Source organism: Gorilla gorilla, chromosome 17 (genome assembly GCF_029281585.2).
Source record: "Gorilla gorilla gorilla isolate KB3781 chromosome 17, NHGRI_mGorGor1-v2.1_pri, whole genome shotgun sequence".
NCBI lineage: Eukaryota > Metazoa > Chordata > Mammalia > Primates > Hominidae > Gorilla > Gorilla gorilla.
In genome coordinates this window covers 38,387,355-38,407,546 of record NC_073241.2, presented here as the reverse complement: position 1 = coordinate 38,407,546, position 20,192 = coordinate 38,387,355, and the positions used below count along the sequence as shown (strand labels likewise).

The 20,192-nt window shown below is 42.4% G+C and overlaps 2 protein-coding genes across 6 annotated transcripts in view; both read left to right on the top strand.

Annotated features, from left to right (window-relative positions):
• The window catches only part of GNAL (G protein subunit alpha L), a 189,361-nt gene that overhangs the window by 141,565 nt on the left and 27,604 nt on the right, over positions 1-20,192 (top strand). The gene's annotated exons all lie outside the window — the stretch shown is intronic.
• CHMP1B (charged multivesicular body protein 1B) lies at positions 11,786-18,947 on the top strand. The gene has a single exon (XM_055368440.1). The coding sequence runs from the start codon at positions 16,106-16,108 to the stop codon at positions 16,703-16,705; it is 600 nt and encodes a 199-aa protein (XP_055224415.1). The 5' UTR covers positions 11,786-16,105; the 3' UTR covers positions 16,706-18,947.

Sequence of the window (20,192 nt, the reverse complement as noted above, 5' to 3'; positions counted from 1 at the left end):
ATGGGTTGAGGAATGGATACATGGATAGATCTGTGATTTTTTTTTTTTAAGTCCAATAAAATGAAGCTGGGCACAGTGGTGTTTACCTGTAATTTCAGCTACTCAGGAGACTGAGGCAGGAGGTTCACTCAAGCCTAAGAGTTCAAGACCAGCCTAGGCAATGTAGCAAGAACCTGTCTCTAAAAAGAAAAAAAAAAAGCCTAAAAGTACAGTAAAATGAAAATGTCAGAATCTAAATAGTAGGTATTCAAGTGTTCACTACAAAATTATTTCTAATTTATTTTATGTTTGAAATTTTTATAATAAAATGTAGGGGGAATAAAAAAAATACATATATGTAAAGCTGTGATCAGAAGCTTACAGAAAAATAAATTACATAGTAGCACAGGTTAATAAATTGACAGTACCCTACAAATTACAGTGTGAAATGTAAGACGTGTGTGTCAGGTTTTATCACAATACTTTTGTTTGCTGAATTCTTTGAAACACTTCCAAGGAATCCAGGGAACTCAGGGAAAACAACTAAGTACTGTACTACTATTAATAAAGGTACAGTTTCAGAATCATTTAAGAGGTGTGTCCCACCAGGCGAGGTGGCTCACATCTGTAATCCCAGCACTTTGGGAGGCCAAGGCAGGAGTACTGCTTGAGCCCAAGAGTTTGAGACCAGCCTGGATAACATGTTGAGACCTCGTCTCTACAAATAATTTTTAAAAATTAGCTGGGCATAGTGCCACACACCTGTAGTCCCAACTACTCCAGAGGCTGAGATGGGAGGATTACTTTAGCCCAGGAGTCAAGGCTGCAGTGAGCAATGATCATGCCACTGCACTCCAGCTTAAGTGACAGGGTGAGGCCCTGTCGCAAAAAATAATAATAATAGGCCGGGTGTAGTGGCTTATGCCTGTAAAATCCCAGCACTTTGGGAGGCCGAGGTGGGCAGATCACCTGAGGTTGGGAGGTCACGACCAGCCTGACCAACATAGAGAAACCCTGTCTGTATTAAAAATACAAAATTAGCTGGGCATGGTGGCGCATGTCTGTAATCCCAGCTACTCAGGCGGCTGAGACAGGAGAATCACTTGGACCTGGGAGGCGGAGGTTGTGGTGAGCCGAGATCACACCATTGCACTCCAGCCTGGGCAACAAGAGCGAAACTCTGTCTCAAAAAATAATAATAATAAATAATAATAATAAAGAGGTGTGTGCTCTTTATTGCTTAGTACCCAAGTGTAGCTGTAAGATAGCTCATATTTATTGAAACTTGCCATGTGGAGGCACATTTTATGCACATTAGATGAACTAACATAGTAATCCTCACACTAACCCAATGAGTTCATTATCTTTATTTTGCAGATGAGGATATAAAGGCACATAAGATTACACAAGACTACACAATACCAACTATTACTTGATTGATCCAGGATTTCAAATTTTAAACCTAAAGATTATGAGAGACTACTTTAGATTAAAAGTTCACCAAGCATTCTGTGAGCATCGGATGCATGCTAGACACTGCCAGCCACTGAATGACAAAGATGAATGAGGCATGGACCTATGCATTTGAAGGAGATTGTCTCAGGGACATCCTTTTTCTCAGATTCTGAAGGAACTGTCATCAACTTCACATCTCCATCCACTTCATATCTTGAATCTAGTTTTCCAATGAAAGCCAGGATAGCTTTTTCTTGAGATGGAGTCTCGCTCTGTCACCCAGGCTGGAGTGCAGTGGCACAGTTTTGGCTCACTGAAACCTCCACCTCCTGGGTTCAAGCTATTCTCCTGCCTCAGCCTGCTGAGTAACTGGGATTACAGGCACATGCCACCACGCCCAGTTAATTTTTGTATTTTTAGTAGTGCTGGGGTTTCACCATGTTGGGCAGGCTGGTCTCGAACTCCTGGCCCACCTCGGCCTCCCAAAGTGCTGGGATTACAGGCGTGAACCACCACACTCAGCCCAGGATAGCTTTTGATGTACATATAGAGGTCCTTATGATTCAAGAAAGTGAAAAAACAAGCTCATAGAAGGGGGAAAATGTTTATAAATCATGCATCTGATAATGGACTTGTATCTAGAATCATAAAGAACTCTTACAAATCAATAATAACATAAGTAAACCGATTTTTAAATCAGCAAAGGATCTAAATAGACATCTCCCAAGTAAGATAGATGAATGGCTAATCAGCCACGAAAAGATGCTAAACATCTTTAGCTGTTAGGAAAATGCAAAGCAAAACCACAGTGACATTCCACTTCATAACCCTAGGGTGGCTGTGCCTAAAAAGTCAGATAAAACAAGTGTTGCTGAGGATGTGAAGAAATTGGGATCCTCATATACTGCTGGTGGGAATGTAAAATAGTCCAGCCACTTTGGAAAACAAACTGGTAGTTCTAAAAAACGTTAAACACAGTTGCCATATGGCCCACCAATTCCACTCCCAAGTGTATGTCCAAGAGAATTGAAAATATACATCCATGCAAAAACTTCTAGGCAAATACTCATAGCAGCATTATTCATAATAATCAAAATGTGTAAACAGGCTGGGCATGGTGGCTCACACCTGTAATCCCAGCACTTTGGAGGCCAAGGTGAGTGGATCACTTGAGCTCAGGAGTTTGAGACCAGCCTTGGCAACATGGTGAAATCCCTTCTTACGAAAAATTATCCAGGCATGGTGATGTCCACTGGTAGTCCCAGCTACTTGGGGGGCCGAGGCGGGAGGATTGCTTGAGCCCAGGAGGTCGAGGCTTCAGTGAGCCAAGATTACGTCACCGCACTCCAGCCTAGGTGACAAAATGAGACCCAGTCTCAAAAAAAAAAAAAAAAAAGCGTTAACAACCCAAATGCCCATCAGCCGATGAACAGATAAACAAAATGTGACGCATCCGCACAATAGAATGTTATTCAGTTACAAAAAGAAATGAAGTCCTGATGCATGCTACAACATGGATGATCCTTGAAACATTATGCTAAGTCAAAGCCACCAGACACAAAAGACCACATATGGTATCATTTCATTTATATGAAATGTCCAGAATAGGTGTATCTATAGAGACAGAGTAGATGAATGTTGCATGGAGCCAGGTGGACTTGGGGGATGAGGAATCGCTTTAATGGGTACAGAGTTTCCTCTTGGAGTGATGAAAATGTTCTAAAAGTGATTGATTGATGGCACAACTTTGAATATACAACAAACAAGTCATTGAATAGTGCATTTTAATCAAGACTCCCTGTTGCAACTGGCTTGTGAGAGCTTTACTTGGACACTTCAGTAAAATTAATTTGTAGACTCCTGATCATTCGAGTCTGCCTAATTTCAGGGCCTTCTGATTTAATACCAAGGGGGTAAGATGCATTATGTTTCATCCATGTGCCACGCGTGGTGACAGTGTGGGGATGCTTCTGAGAGGATGCGGTATGGGATCCATAGCATTTCAGATTGTTCATGTACTTACTTTCTTTTTAAAAATCAGTTTAAGAGAGAAAGACGGAAGAAATGAAATAGAAAAGCAAAAAATACTGATTCAAAATACAGTTCCCATACTGAAAATATGTCTTAAAAATCTCTTTTAAAAAACTATCTTTGTGGAAATTGGCAGGTAATTTCTAAGTTGTTTCCATAGGATTTGGAGTTGTTCTTCTCCATGCAGTGCCTGACACAGTAACGTATAAATATGAGATGTTATAGCATGTATCACTACTTCATTCCTTTCAATAGTTGAACCACATGAATGAACAACTAAATCTAACCAAATTTTGTAAACTCTTCATTATGATGGGCTAACTGACATGAAATTATTGTTTACCACTGTGCCTAGAACAATGCCTGGCATATAATAGGTGTTTAATAAACTTGTTACATGAATAGATTTTTGTGTTATCACTGTTCTTTTTCTGCTCTCTCTACCATTCATAGTCCAGTATTACTATGTATACAAAATTAATTTTTGGCTGGGTACAGTGGCTCACGCCTGTAATCTCAACACTTTGGGAGGCCAAGGCAGGAGGATCACTTGAGCCTAGGAGTTTGAGAGCAGCCTGGGCATCTTGGCGAGACCTCATCTCTACTAAAAGTAAAAAAAAAAAAAAAATTAGCCGGGCTATGGTGGTGTGCACCTGTGGTCCCAGCTCCTTGATATGGTGAAAGTGGGAGGATTGCTTGAGTCTAGAGTTTGAGGCTGCAGTAAGCCACGATCAAGTCACTGCACTCCAGCCTGGGTGGCAGAGCAAGACCTTGCCTCAAAAAAAAAAAATTTTTTTTTCTTTAAAGCTCAGATAGATGTAAGCATAATATCTCTTCATAGCAGCATTATTCACAATTGGGCAAAAAGTGGAAACAACCCAAGTGTCATCAGCTGACAAATGGGTAAACAAAATGTGGTGTATCCCTACAATGGAATATGATTCCACCGCAAAAAGGAATGACGAGCTGAACTGTGCTACAGCACAGCCTCCTTTAGAGCACAAGCGTTCTAGCTCAGAGAAAAGTGAAAGCTGTAATCGTGCGTTGTGTGAGCACTTCCTTCATCCCAGTGAACAATAATGTGTTCACAATATCAAGGAATGTAATGAAAGCTTTTCAAATAGAACTTAAGGTATAAGGAAGCTGCTCTTTGATAATTTCATATCAAAGAAAGCATTCGAAAAAGGAAGAAAGTAAAACCTTTCTTAGGGTAGTGCATGCATTAGCGGTTAGAATTAAATATCTTTATTTCACCAAACTCCCTTGATCACATAATAACTAGGATCCATGATATCAACAAAAGCTACCTTTGAACTATGGCATTATTCTATTATTATATTAACTGACTTAAGGAACTCTCCACACAAATAGAATTTCCATTTACTTACAATTTTTTTCATGTGACAACAATTAAGTGCATGGGATGCTCGTATTTCTCATTCTATTCGATATTTGTGAAAATGCAGTGTTCTGCATTATTTCTGTGAAGAAAGAATGAAAGATTCCTTATCCAGCTACTGAGGCAGGTAGTCATTGCTAAGAAAGAAACTGCTTTGCCATGACTTTCTGCCAGGATACATGCAGTGACTAAATATATCTTCTTAAGATAGACAAGACTTAACAGATCGTTTTGCCAAAAAAGGAAATTTTTTATTAACCTCAATTGAACATGTTTAATGACATCCCAGATCTCTTTTAAAATAGGAGACTCAGCAGAGGTGAACACAGATGCAAAGGTCAGTTTCTCATTCCAGCTCTTCCTTTGAAACATAGTGTGACCTGAGCAAATCCGTGTGTTTGGTATCTGGGGCACCCCCTCTGAGAAAGCTCTTTATCTAGGAGTCCTCAGACTTCCCTTTGTTATCCTTTGTTGACCACGTGCTTCTTATAGTTAGCATTCTTCCCTGGAATGATCTACAGGAGACCTGGTGGACCTATTCGGGAATGCTGTGACAGATTCAGTCATGTACACAGTCATAGCTGCAGAGAAGAGGAAGCACCCGGAGGCCTCCATTGAGCAAGAGCCGTGTTGAATGCACTTTGTCCTTCTTTCTTTGATTTAGTTCACGTAAATGACATTGAGGAATTTGCTTTTTCTTTTTTTTTTTTTTGAGACACAGTCTCACTCTGTCGCCCAGACTGGAGTCAGTGCTACGATCACAGCTCACTGCGGCCTGGACCTCCCAGGCTCAAGTGACCTCCCACCTCAGCCACCTGAGTAGCCAAGATCACAGATGTGCACCACAATGCCCAGCTAATTTTTTGTATTTTTAGTAAAGACGAGGTTTCGCCGTGTTGCCCAGGCTGGTCTTGAACTCCTGGGCTCAAGCAACCTGCCCACCTCGGCCTCCCAAAGTGTTGGGATTACAGGCATGAACCACCGCACCCAGCCTTCATCAGCTTTCAATTCTCTTTTAACCCCTAAACTAATCTTAAAATACACTGTCTCCTACAAATATGTTAAGATTTACTATGAAGTATTGTTTTTCACATGCCAGTCATGGCTACAATTTATTATATTTAGGGCAAGGTTAATCATGATTATTTGAAGACAGCTTTGTGGTTCCCGGAAAAGATATACCTGCTAGGACCGGGCATGGTGGCCTGTAATCCCAGCACTTTCGGAGGCCAAGGTGGGCAGATCACCTGGGGTCAGGAGTTCAAGACCAGCCTGGCCAACATGGTGAAACCCTGCCTTTACTAAAAATACAAAAATTAGCCGGGCATGGTGACACATGCTGTAATCCCAGCTACTCGGGAGGCTAAGGCAGGAGAATCGCTTGAACCTGGGAGGCAGAGGTTGCAGTGAGCCAATATCCTGCCACTGCACTTCAGCCTGGGCAACAGAGTGAGTCTGTCTCAAAAAAAAAAAAGAAATACCTGCTAGAATTCCTCATTCTTCAAATTTATGGAGGAAGCTCTGTGAGCACCTCTGCTTCCCAATTGCGGGGATCCTTCCATGAGAAGAAATTCTGGGGAAGATAAAAACCTCTGTTTTGTGGAATGTTACAAATGCATCAGGTTTGCATAGGGAATTACTTACCTATCCCCCATACTGTTCATCCTCTAGCCTGAAACTCAGTAAGTGTTTGTGGAATATGCGTATGAACTGGAAGATTGTAGCCCAACTCCATCAAATAACGAAAGAAAACGTATGTTATATTTTAGTTCAGATTTTTTTTTTTTTGAGACAGAGTTTCGCTGTTGTTGCCCAGGCTGAAGTGCAATGGCGCAATCTCGACTCACCTCAACCTTCGCCTCCCGAGTTCAAGCAATTCTCCTGCCTCAGCCTCCCGAGTAGCTGGGATTACAGGCATGTGCTATCATGCCCAGTTAATTTTGTATGTTTTTTTTTTTTAGTAGAGACAGGGTTTCTCCATGTTGGTCAGGCTGGTCTCGAATTCCCGACCTCAGGTGATACACCTGCCTTGGCCTCCCAAATTGCTAGGATTACAGTCATGAGCCACCGCGCTCGGCCTAGTTCAGATATCTTATATCTAATGACTTGGTTTAGTGGTCCCCAGCCTTTTTGGCACCAGGGACTGGTTTCGTGGAAAACTATTTTTCCATGGACCGTGGTGGGGTGGATGGTTTCAAGATGAATCCAGTGCATTACGTTTACTGTGCTCTTCTATTACGATTACGTTGTAATATATAATGAAATAATTATATAACTCACCATAATGTAGAATCAGTGGGACCCCTGAGCTTGTTTTCCTGCAACTAGATGGTCCCATCTGGGGGTGATGGGAGACAGTGACAGATCATCAGGCATTCGATTCTCATAAGGAGCATGCAACCTAGATCCCTCACATGCAAAGTTTACAATAGGGTTCGTGCTCCTATGAGAATCTAATGCCATCGCTGATATGACAGGAGGTGGAGCTCAAGTGGTAATGCGATTGATGGGGAACAGCTGTAAATACAGATGACGTTTTGCTTGCTGGCTGGCACTCACCTCCTGCTGCGTGGCCTGGTTCACACAGCATGAGAATGTGGCCTAGGGTTTGGAGACCCCTGACTTAGTTCATACTCATTGTAAAGTTAGCACTTCTTTTAAAAACATTCATCTTTGGCCTCCTTTCGACTGTTGACTATTTGAGTGTTGACTGTTTCACTGTTGAGTGACTTTAGGGTGTTGACTGTTTCAGAAGAAACTGAATGCTATTATGGTACATTATAAAGGTACAAAAGTGATAAGTATTCTGCTTTGTTAGAGGATTTTTCACATTCTAAAGAGGTGTTAAGGCCAGGCACAGTGGCTCATGCCTGTAATCTCAACATGTTGGGAGGCCAAGGTGAAGAGATCCCTTGAGCCCAGGAGTTTGAGGCTACATTGGACTATGATTGTGCCACTGTACTGCAGCTGAACAACAAAGCAAGACCCTGTCGCTAAAAAAAAAAGAAAAAAGGGGCTGGGTGTTGTGGTTCACACCTGTAATCCTAGCACTTGTGGGAGGCCAAGGTGGGTGGATCACCTGAGGTCAGGAGTTCAAGACCAGCCTGACCAATATGGTTTCACCTACTAAAAATAGAAAATATGTAAAATTTTTTTACTACTAAAAATACAAAAATTAGCCGAGAGTGGTGGTGCACACCTGTAATCCCAGCTACTCAGGAGGCTGAGGCAGGAGAATCACTTGAAGCGGGGAGGTGGAGGCTGCAGTGAGCTGAGATCGCACCACTGCACTCCAGCCTGGGCGACAGAGCAAGACTCTGTCTCAAAAATAAATAAATAGATAAGAAGGAAAAAAGGAAAGAAATAAAGAGATGTTAAAAATAAATTATTTCTAGTAGGACTCACCAAGTTAAGTTATATTTGATTTCTAATACCATTTTGCTTCCTAACGAAAGACACTAGCTTAAACTAACAAAATCGTTATGTCACCAGGCACAGTGGCTCACACCTGTAATCCCAGCACTTTGGGAGGCCGAGGTGGGCAGATCACCTGAGGTTGGGAGTTTGAGACCAGCCTGACTAACATAGATAAACCCCATCTCTACTAAAAATACAAAATTAGCAGGGCGTGGTGGTGCATGCCTGTAATCCCAGCTACTTGGGAGGCTGAGGCAGGAGAATCGCTTGAACCTGGGAGGCAGAGGTTTCAGTGAGACGAGATTGTGCCATTGCACTCCAGCCTGGGCAACAGGAGTGAAACTCCATCTCAAAAAAAAAAAAAAACTTTATGTTTTGGCCGAAAAGTTTAATTGCAGTTATTCCTTGACGAAAAGAAATGGCCAAGATTAGCCTTCCATGGACACTAATGGCTAATGACTCCTTACTTTACATGAAGTGTGTGGGTTAGACTAGAATTGAAGGGATTTTAAATTGAAAGGTTCTCAGGGCCGGGCACAGTGGCTCACGCCTGTAATCCCAGCACTTTGAGAGGCCGAGGCAGGCAGATCACCTGAGGTCAGGAGTTTGAGGCCAGCCTGGCCAACACAGTGAAACCCTGTCTCTACTAAAAATGCAAAAATTAGCTGGGTGTGGTGGCGGGCGCCTGTAGTCCCAGCTACTCAGGAGGCTGAGGCAGGAGAATCACTTGAACCCAGGAGGCAGAGGTTGCAGTGAGCCGAGATCACACCACTGCACTCCAACCTGGGTGACAGAGTGAGACTCTGTCTCAAAATAAATAAATAAATAAATAGAAAGGTTCTCAGGATACATGGTTCCTGGAACCAGTGCTCTCCATTCTGTGGCCGTGGCCGTTTTAAATCACTTGTGCCTTAAACTTAATCTAATTAAGACATGATGCTAAGTAAAAGCTGGGTCTAAGGCAGATCAATCACAGCATCAATTAAGGGTATGAGTGAGTCAGCTGCACACACATGTCCCCGGGAACAGCAATGAAGAAGAAAAATGCTTTTTCCCTCCACCACCGTCTACCAATACTCAATGCAAACTAGCCCTGGGAAGAACTCCTGACTTCTCACAATCTGTTCCCATCATGAACAGAAGGTGCTCCCTGAGGAGGACGAGAGAAGATTTTAATGTGCAACAAAATTAACTGGCCAATTTGTACAATCGCTATTTTTATTTTTTATTTATTTATTTTTTGATTTATTTTATTTTATTTTATTTGAGATGGAGTTTCACTCTTGTTGCCCAGGCTGGAGTGCAATGATGTGATCTTGGCTCACTGCAACCTCCGCCTCCTGGGTTCAAGCGGTTCTCCTGCCTCAGCCTCCCAAGTAGCTGGGACTACAGGCATGTGCCACCACACCCGGCTGATTTTTGTATTTTTAGTAGAGACAGGGTTTCACCATGTTAGCCAGGCTGGTCTCAATCTCCTGACCTTGTGATCCGCCCACCTCAGCCTCCCAAAGTGCTGGGATTACAGATGTGAGCCACCACGCCCAGCCTCGCTATTTTTAACTTATAGATTGTAAGCTTAATGTTCAGGTTAAACATAAAAATTATGTAAGAACAACTGGCTTCCATATTCCTTCAGAGGTGGGATTTGTACCGTATTACGCCAGACGCAATCCTGTCCTTCTATCTTCAGGTTTGTAATAGTAAAATCATTTTCCATCCAGAAGCATGTTTTCAGAATAAACTATGTTTCCCAGTAGTCAACCAGACAGCTGTGAGATATGGCAAAATGCTGTGTGCAGGAGAGTACACTTTTCTTGAAAATAAAAAAAAAAGTATCATAATAAAGACTGCTAACAAATAATAAGAACACAGATTGGAAAGAGGAATATATCGTGTGTTTCATAGACCTAACAATATTTCACGTGTTTGGTTCCCTGCCATATTGCTTGAGTTTGTACGTTAGTTTGTAGGAACCTGACCAAAGGAGTAGATTTTCCTCCTACAAAATGCTCTCCAACTAGAGGAGTCAGAGAGAAATGGGCCCAGTTGAGGCAGAGGTAGCTTGCGCCACTCCGGGTAACAGAGTGACACCGTGAAGGAAAGAAATGAAGGAAGGGGGAGGGAGGGAGAGAGGGAAGGAAGGAAGAGAAAAGAGAGAGAGAGACAGAAAGGGAGAGGGGGAGAGAGACAGAGAGAGAAGGGGCCCAGTCAGCCTTCTCAGTTTTGCTGTGTCAGCTCTATATGGTCTTCACAATATTTGCAAATATCCATTACAAACTGCCAGGAAAACGCCACTTAAATAATACATTTTTTTCTCTTAGTAAGTCTTGTTTCAGGGATTTTTTAAGTTAAGCGGTTTTGAGTGGCCCTCTCTGGTGATCTGACCTGATGAGGGATTATTACCCACTGTTAGATCATAGGCCTTATTTTTCCAGCTTTATAAATGAGGAAATTGAGGCCAGAAAAGAGAGGCATCCTGTACCAGCCTTAGAGGGACAGGTGTGTTGAGATTTCATTTTCAGCTTCTCAAAGTGGTAAGTTGTTCAGTGTACAGAAGGAGAAGGAGAATCACTGCGTTGCTAAATGAGTGAATGCCAACTTCGACTAACATGGAAGTTAGGTTTCTCATAACAGTATTAATTCACCACATCACCAAGAGGAATAATAAACCATGCATTTAAACTGCAGATGGAGGAATGCAGAATTCTGTTTACATGCTGCTGTTCTATTTCCTTCTAACTCTTTTATTTTTAAATCGACATCATTTATATATATATATATATATAAATATATACACACACACACACACAGACTCACTCTGTCAGCCAGGCTGGAATACAGTGGCATGATTATAGCTCATTGTAGTCTCGAACTCCTGGACACAAAGATCCTCCCACCTCAGCATCCCAAGTAGCTGGGACTACAGGCACATGCTACCATGCCCAGCTAATTTTTATTTTTTATTTTTTGTAGAGACGGGGTCTTGCCATCTTGTCCAGGCTGTTGTTAACATATTTTGAGGGACAGTGACTTTGGTTTTGTTTTGTTGTTGTTGTTTTTGAGACAGGATCTTGTTCTGTCACCCCGAATGGAGTGCAGTGGTGCAATCATAGCCCACTGCAACCTCAAACTCCTGGGCCACCTCATCCTCCCAAAGTGTTGTGATTACAGGCATCGGCCATCACACCCAGCCCTGGACAGTGACTTTGAAATTTCCCAAGGCTTGAGGAGTCTCAGCGTTTTTAATTCTAGCTGTGTTCCCAAATAAAAAGGTGATGCAGAGGAAAATATATATACATATTTAATACATGTGTAATAAATTAATATTATATATGTACGTAATGTATAATATATGTATACATATGTGTAATGTATTCCTCAAAATGGTCACCAAGTGAATAGGTATCCAATGCCATTTCCTTTGGCTGCATTCATATATTCCTACATTCAACAGAAATTTATTGGGTATCTGTTTTCCAGAGGTTGAATAGTACCAGGTATAGGTAGTCAACCAAAGGTCACCATGCCACATCTAATAGGAAAGCCTGCTGCTCAGCAAACACAAATATATGCAAAAAATGCAAACTGTGATAAGTAGGAGGAGCCCTTAGTTTGAGATATAACATTTCAAAATCACCAGAAACATACTGATGAGAATCCAGAAATAGTTTAACTCACACGAGAAAGTTATTTTTCATATCTTTTATTTTCTTTTTTTATTTTTTGAGTGACTTCAGACTTAGCAAATGATTCTTTTCCAATGAAGTAAAACTGAATGTCCTGCTTAAATATTTTCATTTTAACCACTTGTATTATTTCAAAGTAAGGAAAGAAATCAGCCAGATGTGCCAAATGATAGCATATTCCCATTTCATGATAAAAATAATTAACTGGTTTGACCCGCAGCTTTCTAGAAATGTCTGCACTTTAATCAAAAATTTCTTTTTTTCACTAAGAAAATTTGGCTATGGGACTTGCCAAGGTTTCAATGTTAATGTGGTAGTTGCTAAACAATTCCAGTCATTATAAACTGTATGTTCTGTTTTCACATCTGTATTGGGTCCAGAACATTTTCACGTACAATTAGCATGGTTGTAGGACCAAAACCTCCTTTAATAATAATCCCAAAATAATCTTCCTTTTGCTAGATACACAAAAAGAGAAAGCATACCAAGCTGAAACAGACCCTGAAGGTTGTCAACCTCAATGGAATATAAAGAATGGAAAAAACTTAGAGCCAGGGTAGATGCAGATTCAGATACCACGGTGGTCAGAGATAATTCTTCCAAATCCAACTCGAATGACAAGGTAGATGGAGGTGCCAGTAGTAAATGGAAATGAGCAGATTTGGGGGAAAGGACTGAGTTCAGTCACTTTGAGGAGTTGCCAATCAGTCTTGGACCACAGAGCGCCCAGCACCAAGGAGACAGCTGGGCATATGGGTTTGGAGCTCAGAAGCAAATCTCTCCGTGGAAATGTGAACATGAGAGCAGTTAGCTATGGATCCTATTGAACACCGTAGAAATGGCTGGGGTGTTGATAAGAGAAAGAAGAGGGCAGGGCTGGGGAACTGTCAGGGAGAGGAGGAGAACAGCCTTCTCTTCAGAATTCTAGTCAGCCCTGGTCTCTCTGGGAAGATGGCTTCTGGAACTCCACCTATCCCTTCTTTCCAGCACAGAAAGTAGAGGTGTCATCATCCAAGGAATGTAGCTTCAGGTGATGGCAACTTCTTTTAGCAACCATACTTTTTCTTTCTTTCTTTTTTTTTTTTTTGAGAAGGAGTCTCTGTCACCCAGGCTGGAGTGCACTGGTGTGATCTCAGCTCACTGCAACCCCCACCTTTCCAGTTCAAGCGATTCTCCTGCCTCAGCCTTCCAAGTGGCTGGGATTACAGGCATGTGCCACCACACCACCACACCCAGCTAATTTTTGTATTTTTAGTAGAGACGGGCTTTCCCCATGTTGGCCAGGCTGGTCTTGAACCCCTGGTCTTGAATCCAAGCGATCCACCCACCTCAGCCCCCCAAAGTGCTAGGATTACATTCCTGAGCCACCATGCCCAGTCAACAACCACACTTTATAAAGTTCATATTAACTTTGCAGTCAATGCAACTCTGTCTTCTCAAAAAAACAGCTGGAAAGTCAACTTCTTTCTTTAGGCTACATGATGGTCATTATTTTATTCTTATTAATTCATGTTCATTGGATTCCCCATTGCCTTATTACTGGTCCCAATACATCCATGGAATCCGGTTTCTAACACTTACCTAATGTGTGGGTTCAGGCAAGTTTCTTAGCTCTCTGTGCTTCCTTTTAATTACCTGTGAACTGGAGACATTTATAGTATCTACTTCATAGGGTTTGCGAAGCTGAAATGAGTTAATTTATGTAAAGTGCCCAGAACAATGTCTGGTGCATAAGTACTTTATTAATGTTAGTTGTCATTATCATCATCATCTATCGGAGTCTCTCATGATTATATTCCAAACGATCTCACCTAGTCAGAATTTGTCATTAAGAAAACTGTGGGCTGGGCACGGTGGCTCACACCTGTAATCCCAGCACTTTGGAATGCCAAGGTGGGCAGATCAACTGAGGTCAGGAGTTCGAGGCCAGCCTGACCAACATGGCGAAACCCCAGCTGTACTGAAAATATAAAAATTAGCCAGTAGTGCTGGCGTGTGCCTGTAATCTCAGCTACTCGGGAAACTGAGGCAGGAGAATCTCTTGAACCCAGAAGGGGGAGGCTGCAGTGAGCCAAGATCACACTACTGCACTCCAGCCTGAGTGACAAAGCAAGATTTCATCTCAAAAAAAAAAAAAAAAGAAAGAAAAGAAAAAAGAAAACTATGGAGCATGACATGGAAGCTGGATAAGAAACTTGTTTGCAAACTCCAAGAAAAACCAGGACCTAAAAGAAGGGAAGAGTGGAATGGAGGGTGAGCAGAGTAGGGGGCCTAAGCTCTCTATATCCACTTTGAACAGATTTCTTCCCTTTTTTTTTCTTTCTTTTTTTTTTGGTTGTTTATGTTCCATTTCTAGAAAAGTTTCATTTGGAAAAAGGGTTCTACTGCTTTGCGGGGCAAAAAGGAACCATAGCTAAGCTGCTAACTAGGGTAACATCCTATCCCCTCTGAAATACAATTAAATTCAGCAACGCCATCTGGATTCAGTGGCTGCTGTGTGCAGAGCACCTGCTGGGCTGCAATGGAGAGGGGAAGGAATCAGTGTTGTCTGCATCCAAGTAGTACACACTGTAACAGGGGACCTATACACACAGACCCCTTGCCAGGCAATGTGCCCTGTAGTATGGCCACACAGAGGAGGAGTCCTGGGGAGGCTCCATGGTGAAGGTGGCTTTTGAAGGACTGGCAGGGTGTCAATAGGCAGAGATGCATGGACACTAAAATCTAGGCAACAGGAACAGCATAGCCACAGGACCGGGCGTCAGTCACATTCTCCCCGCTGGCCAAATGACACAAATAATGCTCAAATTCCATGCTGCGGTTTGCTTTGACTGGCGGAGGCGGAGGGGCGCGAAAGACAAGGGAGCCAGCATGCTGCACAGCAGGTTTAGCCTCCATGCCCGGGGCTTGGAGCAAGAGAGTGAAAACATCAGAGCTATGTCTTCAGAAGGTCTTGTGTTGTGAAACTGACTGGCAAGCTATCACAGGAAGCTAAGCGAGGTGGTGGGCTGCTGGATTAAAATGATCTCTAAACAGAATTCGCTCTCAGGGTTCATTTTCAGCCTACCTCATTAGGGCAGATTCGGTCTTCTCACATTGTTATTGCTGTATCGGAGGAATCTTTCTAAAGAGAAAAGTGACAGCACACATTGCTGCCATTTCAAAGCCAGCATTTTTAAAGGGCGTAATACATAGTGACAGTTTTGATGTATGCCCGTGGGTGTGGGTCCTAATATCTCAACATACTCTGCCTGCATAATTTAAAATGACAGTTTAGCCTGTCAAACTTAAATGTGAGTGAAGTTCCTTGGATATTTATAAAACATCAAAAAGATAGAATGGTGTCAGCAAAAGATGGGTCTTTTTATTACTAAACCACGGGACGATTTTTGGATAATTGCTGGCAACTCACCTAGAAGCTGAATTTCCAGACAAAGTATAAATTTGGTGGTGCCACAGTTTTGAAGGTTATTTTCACGCAATGCAATAAAAGGATATTACAGAACTCTAGCACAAATTGTAGTCAAAGATGGAGACGCGTCAATGACCCGTTTGTTTTTAATGTATTGTTTTAATGTTTTTGTTTTTCATGTATCCATGGTTTCCAGTTCCCCCTGAGAAAGTGGAAATTACCCATGCTAATAAAGCAAGCGTTAGTGCGAAGACCTAGCTGATGTTTGGGCTGGTTTTTAGCCCGCTAGGCAGTCACCCTTTATAAAGCCTGCCAAGTTTGGAGCGTGGGTAATTTTACACGCGGGTCTCCACAGATCCTGTCTACTTCGGTAGATTTATTACTAGGAAAGTGCGTGGGGGCACTAATTTTTGTGAATTGACTAATGCGTTAGAACTTTAAAAACCGGGTAGAACGCAGCGCAGGAAGCGAGCGTTCACCGACGCAGCGCCGGACGCATGCGCGGCCCCTGGCGTCTTACGTCCCACAGGCCCCACCCCGGCGCCATCCGTCCCGCAGGCCCCGCCTTTGGCGCTGGGCTCTGACGTCACCACCTGCGCCGCGCACAGTAGAAACAGGAAGTGGGACCAAAACAAAGGAGCGGCGGCCGGGAGCGGACTTACCTTACCTTCTCTGCCTTCCGCGCGCTTCTCAGCCGGGCCGCCGACCCAAAGGAGCCGTCCGACTATGTCTAACATGGAGAAACACCTGTTCAACCTGAAGTTCGCGGCCAAAGAACTGAGTAGGAGTGCCAAAAAATGCGATAAGGAGGAAAAGGCCGAAAAAGCCAAAATTAAAAAGGCCATTCAGAAGGGCAACATGGAAGTTGCGAGGATACACGCCGAAAATGCCATCCGCCAGAAGAACCAGGCGGTGAATTTCTTGAGAATGAGTGCGCGAGTCGATGCAGTGGCTGCCAGGGTCCAGACGGCGGTGACCATGGGCAAGGTGACCAAGTCGATGGCTGGTGTAGTTAAGTCGATGGATGCGACATTGAAGACCATGAATCTGGAGAAGATTTCTGCTTTGATGGACAAATTCGAGCATCAGTTTGAGACTCTGGACGTCCAGACGCAGCAAATGGAAGACACGATGAGCAGCACGACGACGCTCACCACTCCCCAGAACCAAGTGGATATGCTGCTCCAGGAAATGGCAGATGAGGCGGGCCTCGACCTCAACATGGAGCTGCCGCAGGGCCAGACCGGCTCCGTGGGCACGAGCGTGGCTTCGGCGGAGCAGGATGAACTGTCTCAGAGACTGGCCCGCCTTCGGGATCAAGTGTGACGGCAGAACCCGCTCTGAGGTTTCCTGGCCATAGCCACCCTTTGAAATGCTCTCTGTGTGTTAGAGAGATACTATACCCTAGAAACTCTGAACATGCCAGAATGCTGAAATGCCCTTCTACCTTTGGGTTTACAGCCCCCTCCAGATAAATTAAGAAATTCAGTATTTCTGCACTCTTAGCTGGATTCTGAAGTTCTGTATAGCTCGTAATGATGGTATTTTTATAGCAGCCTTTTAACAGAACTAGTTAATTTCGTGTATATGAATCTTTCTCGACGATCTGGTCAAAACTGTATTCAGTTTCCTGCCCAGAATGATAAGATTGAAGGTGGTTGGTTTTTATTATTTAGTGTGATTGATAGTATCTAGAATGGCAAGTGGTGCATAAAAGTTAAAGAGAGGGGAAAGATTACTTAGTTTGTTTATACAGTTATAAACACCATGCAGTGTATTCGGTGGACTGTGCTATTTCTGTTTATCCTTTGGGTTTTGGTTTTTGTTTTGTTTTTGCCTTCACAGTGAGACTGCAAATGATTGTTCTCATAACGTATGTTATTATAAATATGGTCTTATAATTTATACTGAAATTACCTTAGGATATTTTTGCATAATACTCTCTTACTGCTTACATTCTATAAATTTTTCATGTGATAATTGTCTTTGCGTAACTGGGAAAAATGCCGAATAACTTCCTTTATTATCTGGAAAAATTAAATTTGTTCATTTATATTTTCTACTTAATTGAGTTTTTAAAAAGACTTAGTGTGACATTTGACAGTGTCTTTCAAACGAACTTCTCTAACAAGTTTATAGTTTTCCTGTTTCAACACTATTAGACGTCTTATAAATTATGCTAATTAGCACGGCAGTCATGTTATACACTCTTAACATTGCCAAAGAACTGTTGATTCGTTTGAGAAAACCCTGGGACTGTGTGTGTGTAGGTTTTGTTTTAATTTTAACAACCAAAAATAGAAATAAAATTAGAACTGCGTTTTAAGTTCTAATTTGTATTTATTAATTTGTCCAAAGGCAAGAACTCTTGGAAATCCTTGAAAATATAAGCTGGAATGTTTTACTTAGCCATGCAAGTCATTTATGTATACATCCAGCCAGCTGGAAGTCTGAGAAGTAAAGAGGTAGGACTGGAAGGAAGGAGAAAGCTTGAGTCTTTAAGGCTAGAGCCCAGCTGTGCTGCCTGCCATCTTCTCAGGAATGGCAGTGCGTATTTTCTGGCTGAAAAGTAAAGCATGTAGCCACCGCTTTCTCATACCCTCGAAACATGGAGAAAAGCAACTTGCTTTTGCCTTGGCAAGCATACTAACCTAAGTTAATTCAAGTTTTTTTTAACTTACCCTTTCCTTCACTGGAAGATTTTTCCATAAGAGAATTCCATTGTTTCAGAAAATAATTATAGGGGCCCTTCCAAGTTCTTTGAAAGATTCATAACCAACTATTCACTATTATAACATGTTTCCCAGTGTAAATGAGTAAGGAAAAAAAAGTGTAACAGGTACGTGCAGATGAGGAGTGACTCTCATATTTAAGTTATTTTATATTTGACTGGACATTGTTCAGAAGTGTGCTTTAAGGGACACTTGTTGGTTGTCTGCCCAGCATCTCTCAAGAATATCCCTCTTAGAAGGTCATGTCTCCTGTCCTCCACATGGTTGTGCAGGGCCATGTGTGAAGACAGCATGAGTCTTAACCCCTCTTTTATTTTATTTTTGAGACAGAGTCTCCCTCTGTTGCCCAGGCTGGAGTGCTGTGGCGCGATCTCTGCTCACTGCAACCTCCACCTCCCGGGTTCAAGTGATTCTCCTGCCTCAGCCTCCCGAGTAGCTGGGATTACAGGTGTGCACCACCATGCCCAGCTAGTTTTTTTGTATTTTTAGTAGAGACAAGGTTTCACTATGTTGGCCAGGCTGGTCTTGAACTCCTGACCTCAGGTGATCCGCCCACCTCAGCCTCCCAGAGTGCTGGGATTACAGGCATGAGCCACTGCACCTGGCCTTAACCCCTCTTTAGATTGGAAAAAATAATGACAACTTTAAAAATAGCTTAGTGTTGAACCCTTTGGTAAACTAAAGACCCTTTTATAATGCAAATATTCCCAACAAAATTAATATATTTTGTGAGATTAAACAATGCTTGTATATGCTTGAACTTTCTTAAAGTATGTTCATGTCATACTATTATGAATGTACATTTTTATGAGTCATAAATATTATTTTCAAAAGCACTACAGGCCCATGAATTATTTCCTCACTTTTGCAGTTGATTACTGAAATGTAAATCACAAGAATTTGTCAATTAAATCATTTTAAACTGCATGTTATTGGATGTGAGTGTGCATCCTGTTTTAAAAAATACTTAAGAAAAAAGAATTGCGGGGCACAGTGGCTCACGCCTGTAATCCCAGCACTTTGGGAGGCTGAGGTGGGCAGATCACCTGAGGTCAGGAGTTTGAGACTAGTCTGACCAACATGGAGAAACCCCGCCTCTACTAAAAATATGAAATTAGCTGGGCGTGGTGCTGCACACCTGTAATCTCAGCTACTCAGGAGGCTGAGGCAGGAGAATTGCTTGAACCTGGGAGGTGGAGGTTGAGGTGAGCCAAGATTGCGCCATTGCACTCTAGCCTGCGCAACAAGGATGAAACTCAGTCTCAAAAAAAGGGAAAAAAAATTCTGAGGTAGATTTGGGTCAGAAAACATATTTTTCCAAATTCACCCTCAGTCTTAGCACTTAAATTTTTGTTTGGTTAGTATGGCTTTTTCTTGCGTATTTCTAGGATCCCTGGCTTATTTTTGTTGTTGCTGTTTTGAGACGGAGTCTCACTCTGTCGCCCAGGCTGGAGTGCCACCACAATCTCGGCTCACTGCTGCCTCCACCTCCCAGGTTCTAGCGATCCTCCTGCCTCAGCCCCCTGAGTAGCTGGGACTACAGATGCGCACCAACACACCTGGCTAATTTTTGTTTTTGTTGTTGTTGTTGTTTTAGTAGAGTCGGGGTTTCACCATGTTGACCAGGCTTGTCTCGGACTCCTGACCCTCAAGTGATCCTCCTGCCTCAGCCTCCTGAAGTGCTGGGATTACAGGCATGAGCCACTGCGCCCAGCCCCCTGGCTTCGCTGTAATTGTTTCTTCATGACTACAAGATTCTTTTTCACATTGAAACTTCCCTACACCAAAGATGGATATAATTTACAAAAGTATCCAACTGAAACACATCAGGGAACTAGTTAACTAGTTAATCTTCCATTTAACTACTAGTTATATTTCTTCCTTTCATTTTTCCACCTTCAAGTGCACAATTTCTAACATGGATTTAGGATTGAAAGAAAAAAGGTAGACTGGATTAATCCACAAAATACTTTCCTCTAGTTTTTAGTTTATCTCAGTTGAGGAACCCAGATGATACTGTGTGTGCTGCTGGAGAATTTTCTTACTAAAGCTGTTTCTTGCTGAAGGAATGCCAATGTATC

What these genes read in the sequence shown, in the direction of transcription:
- CHMP1B (XM_055368440.1), top strand. Translation starts at nt 16,106, where the DNA reads ATGTCTAACATGGAGAAACACCTGTTCAACCTGAAGTTCGCGGCCAAA.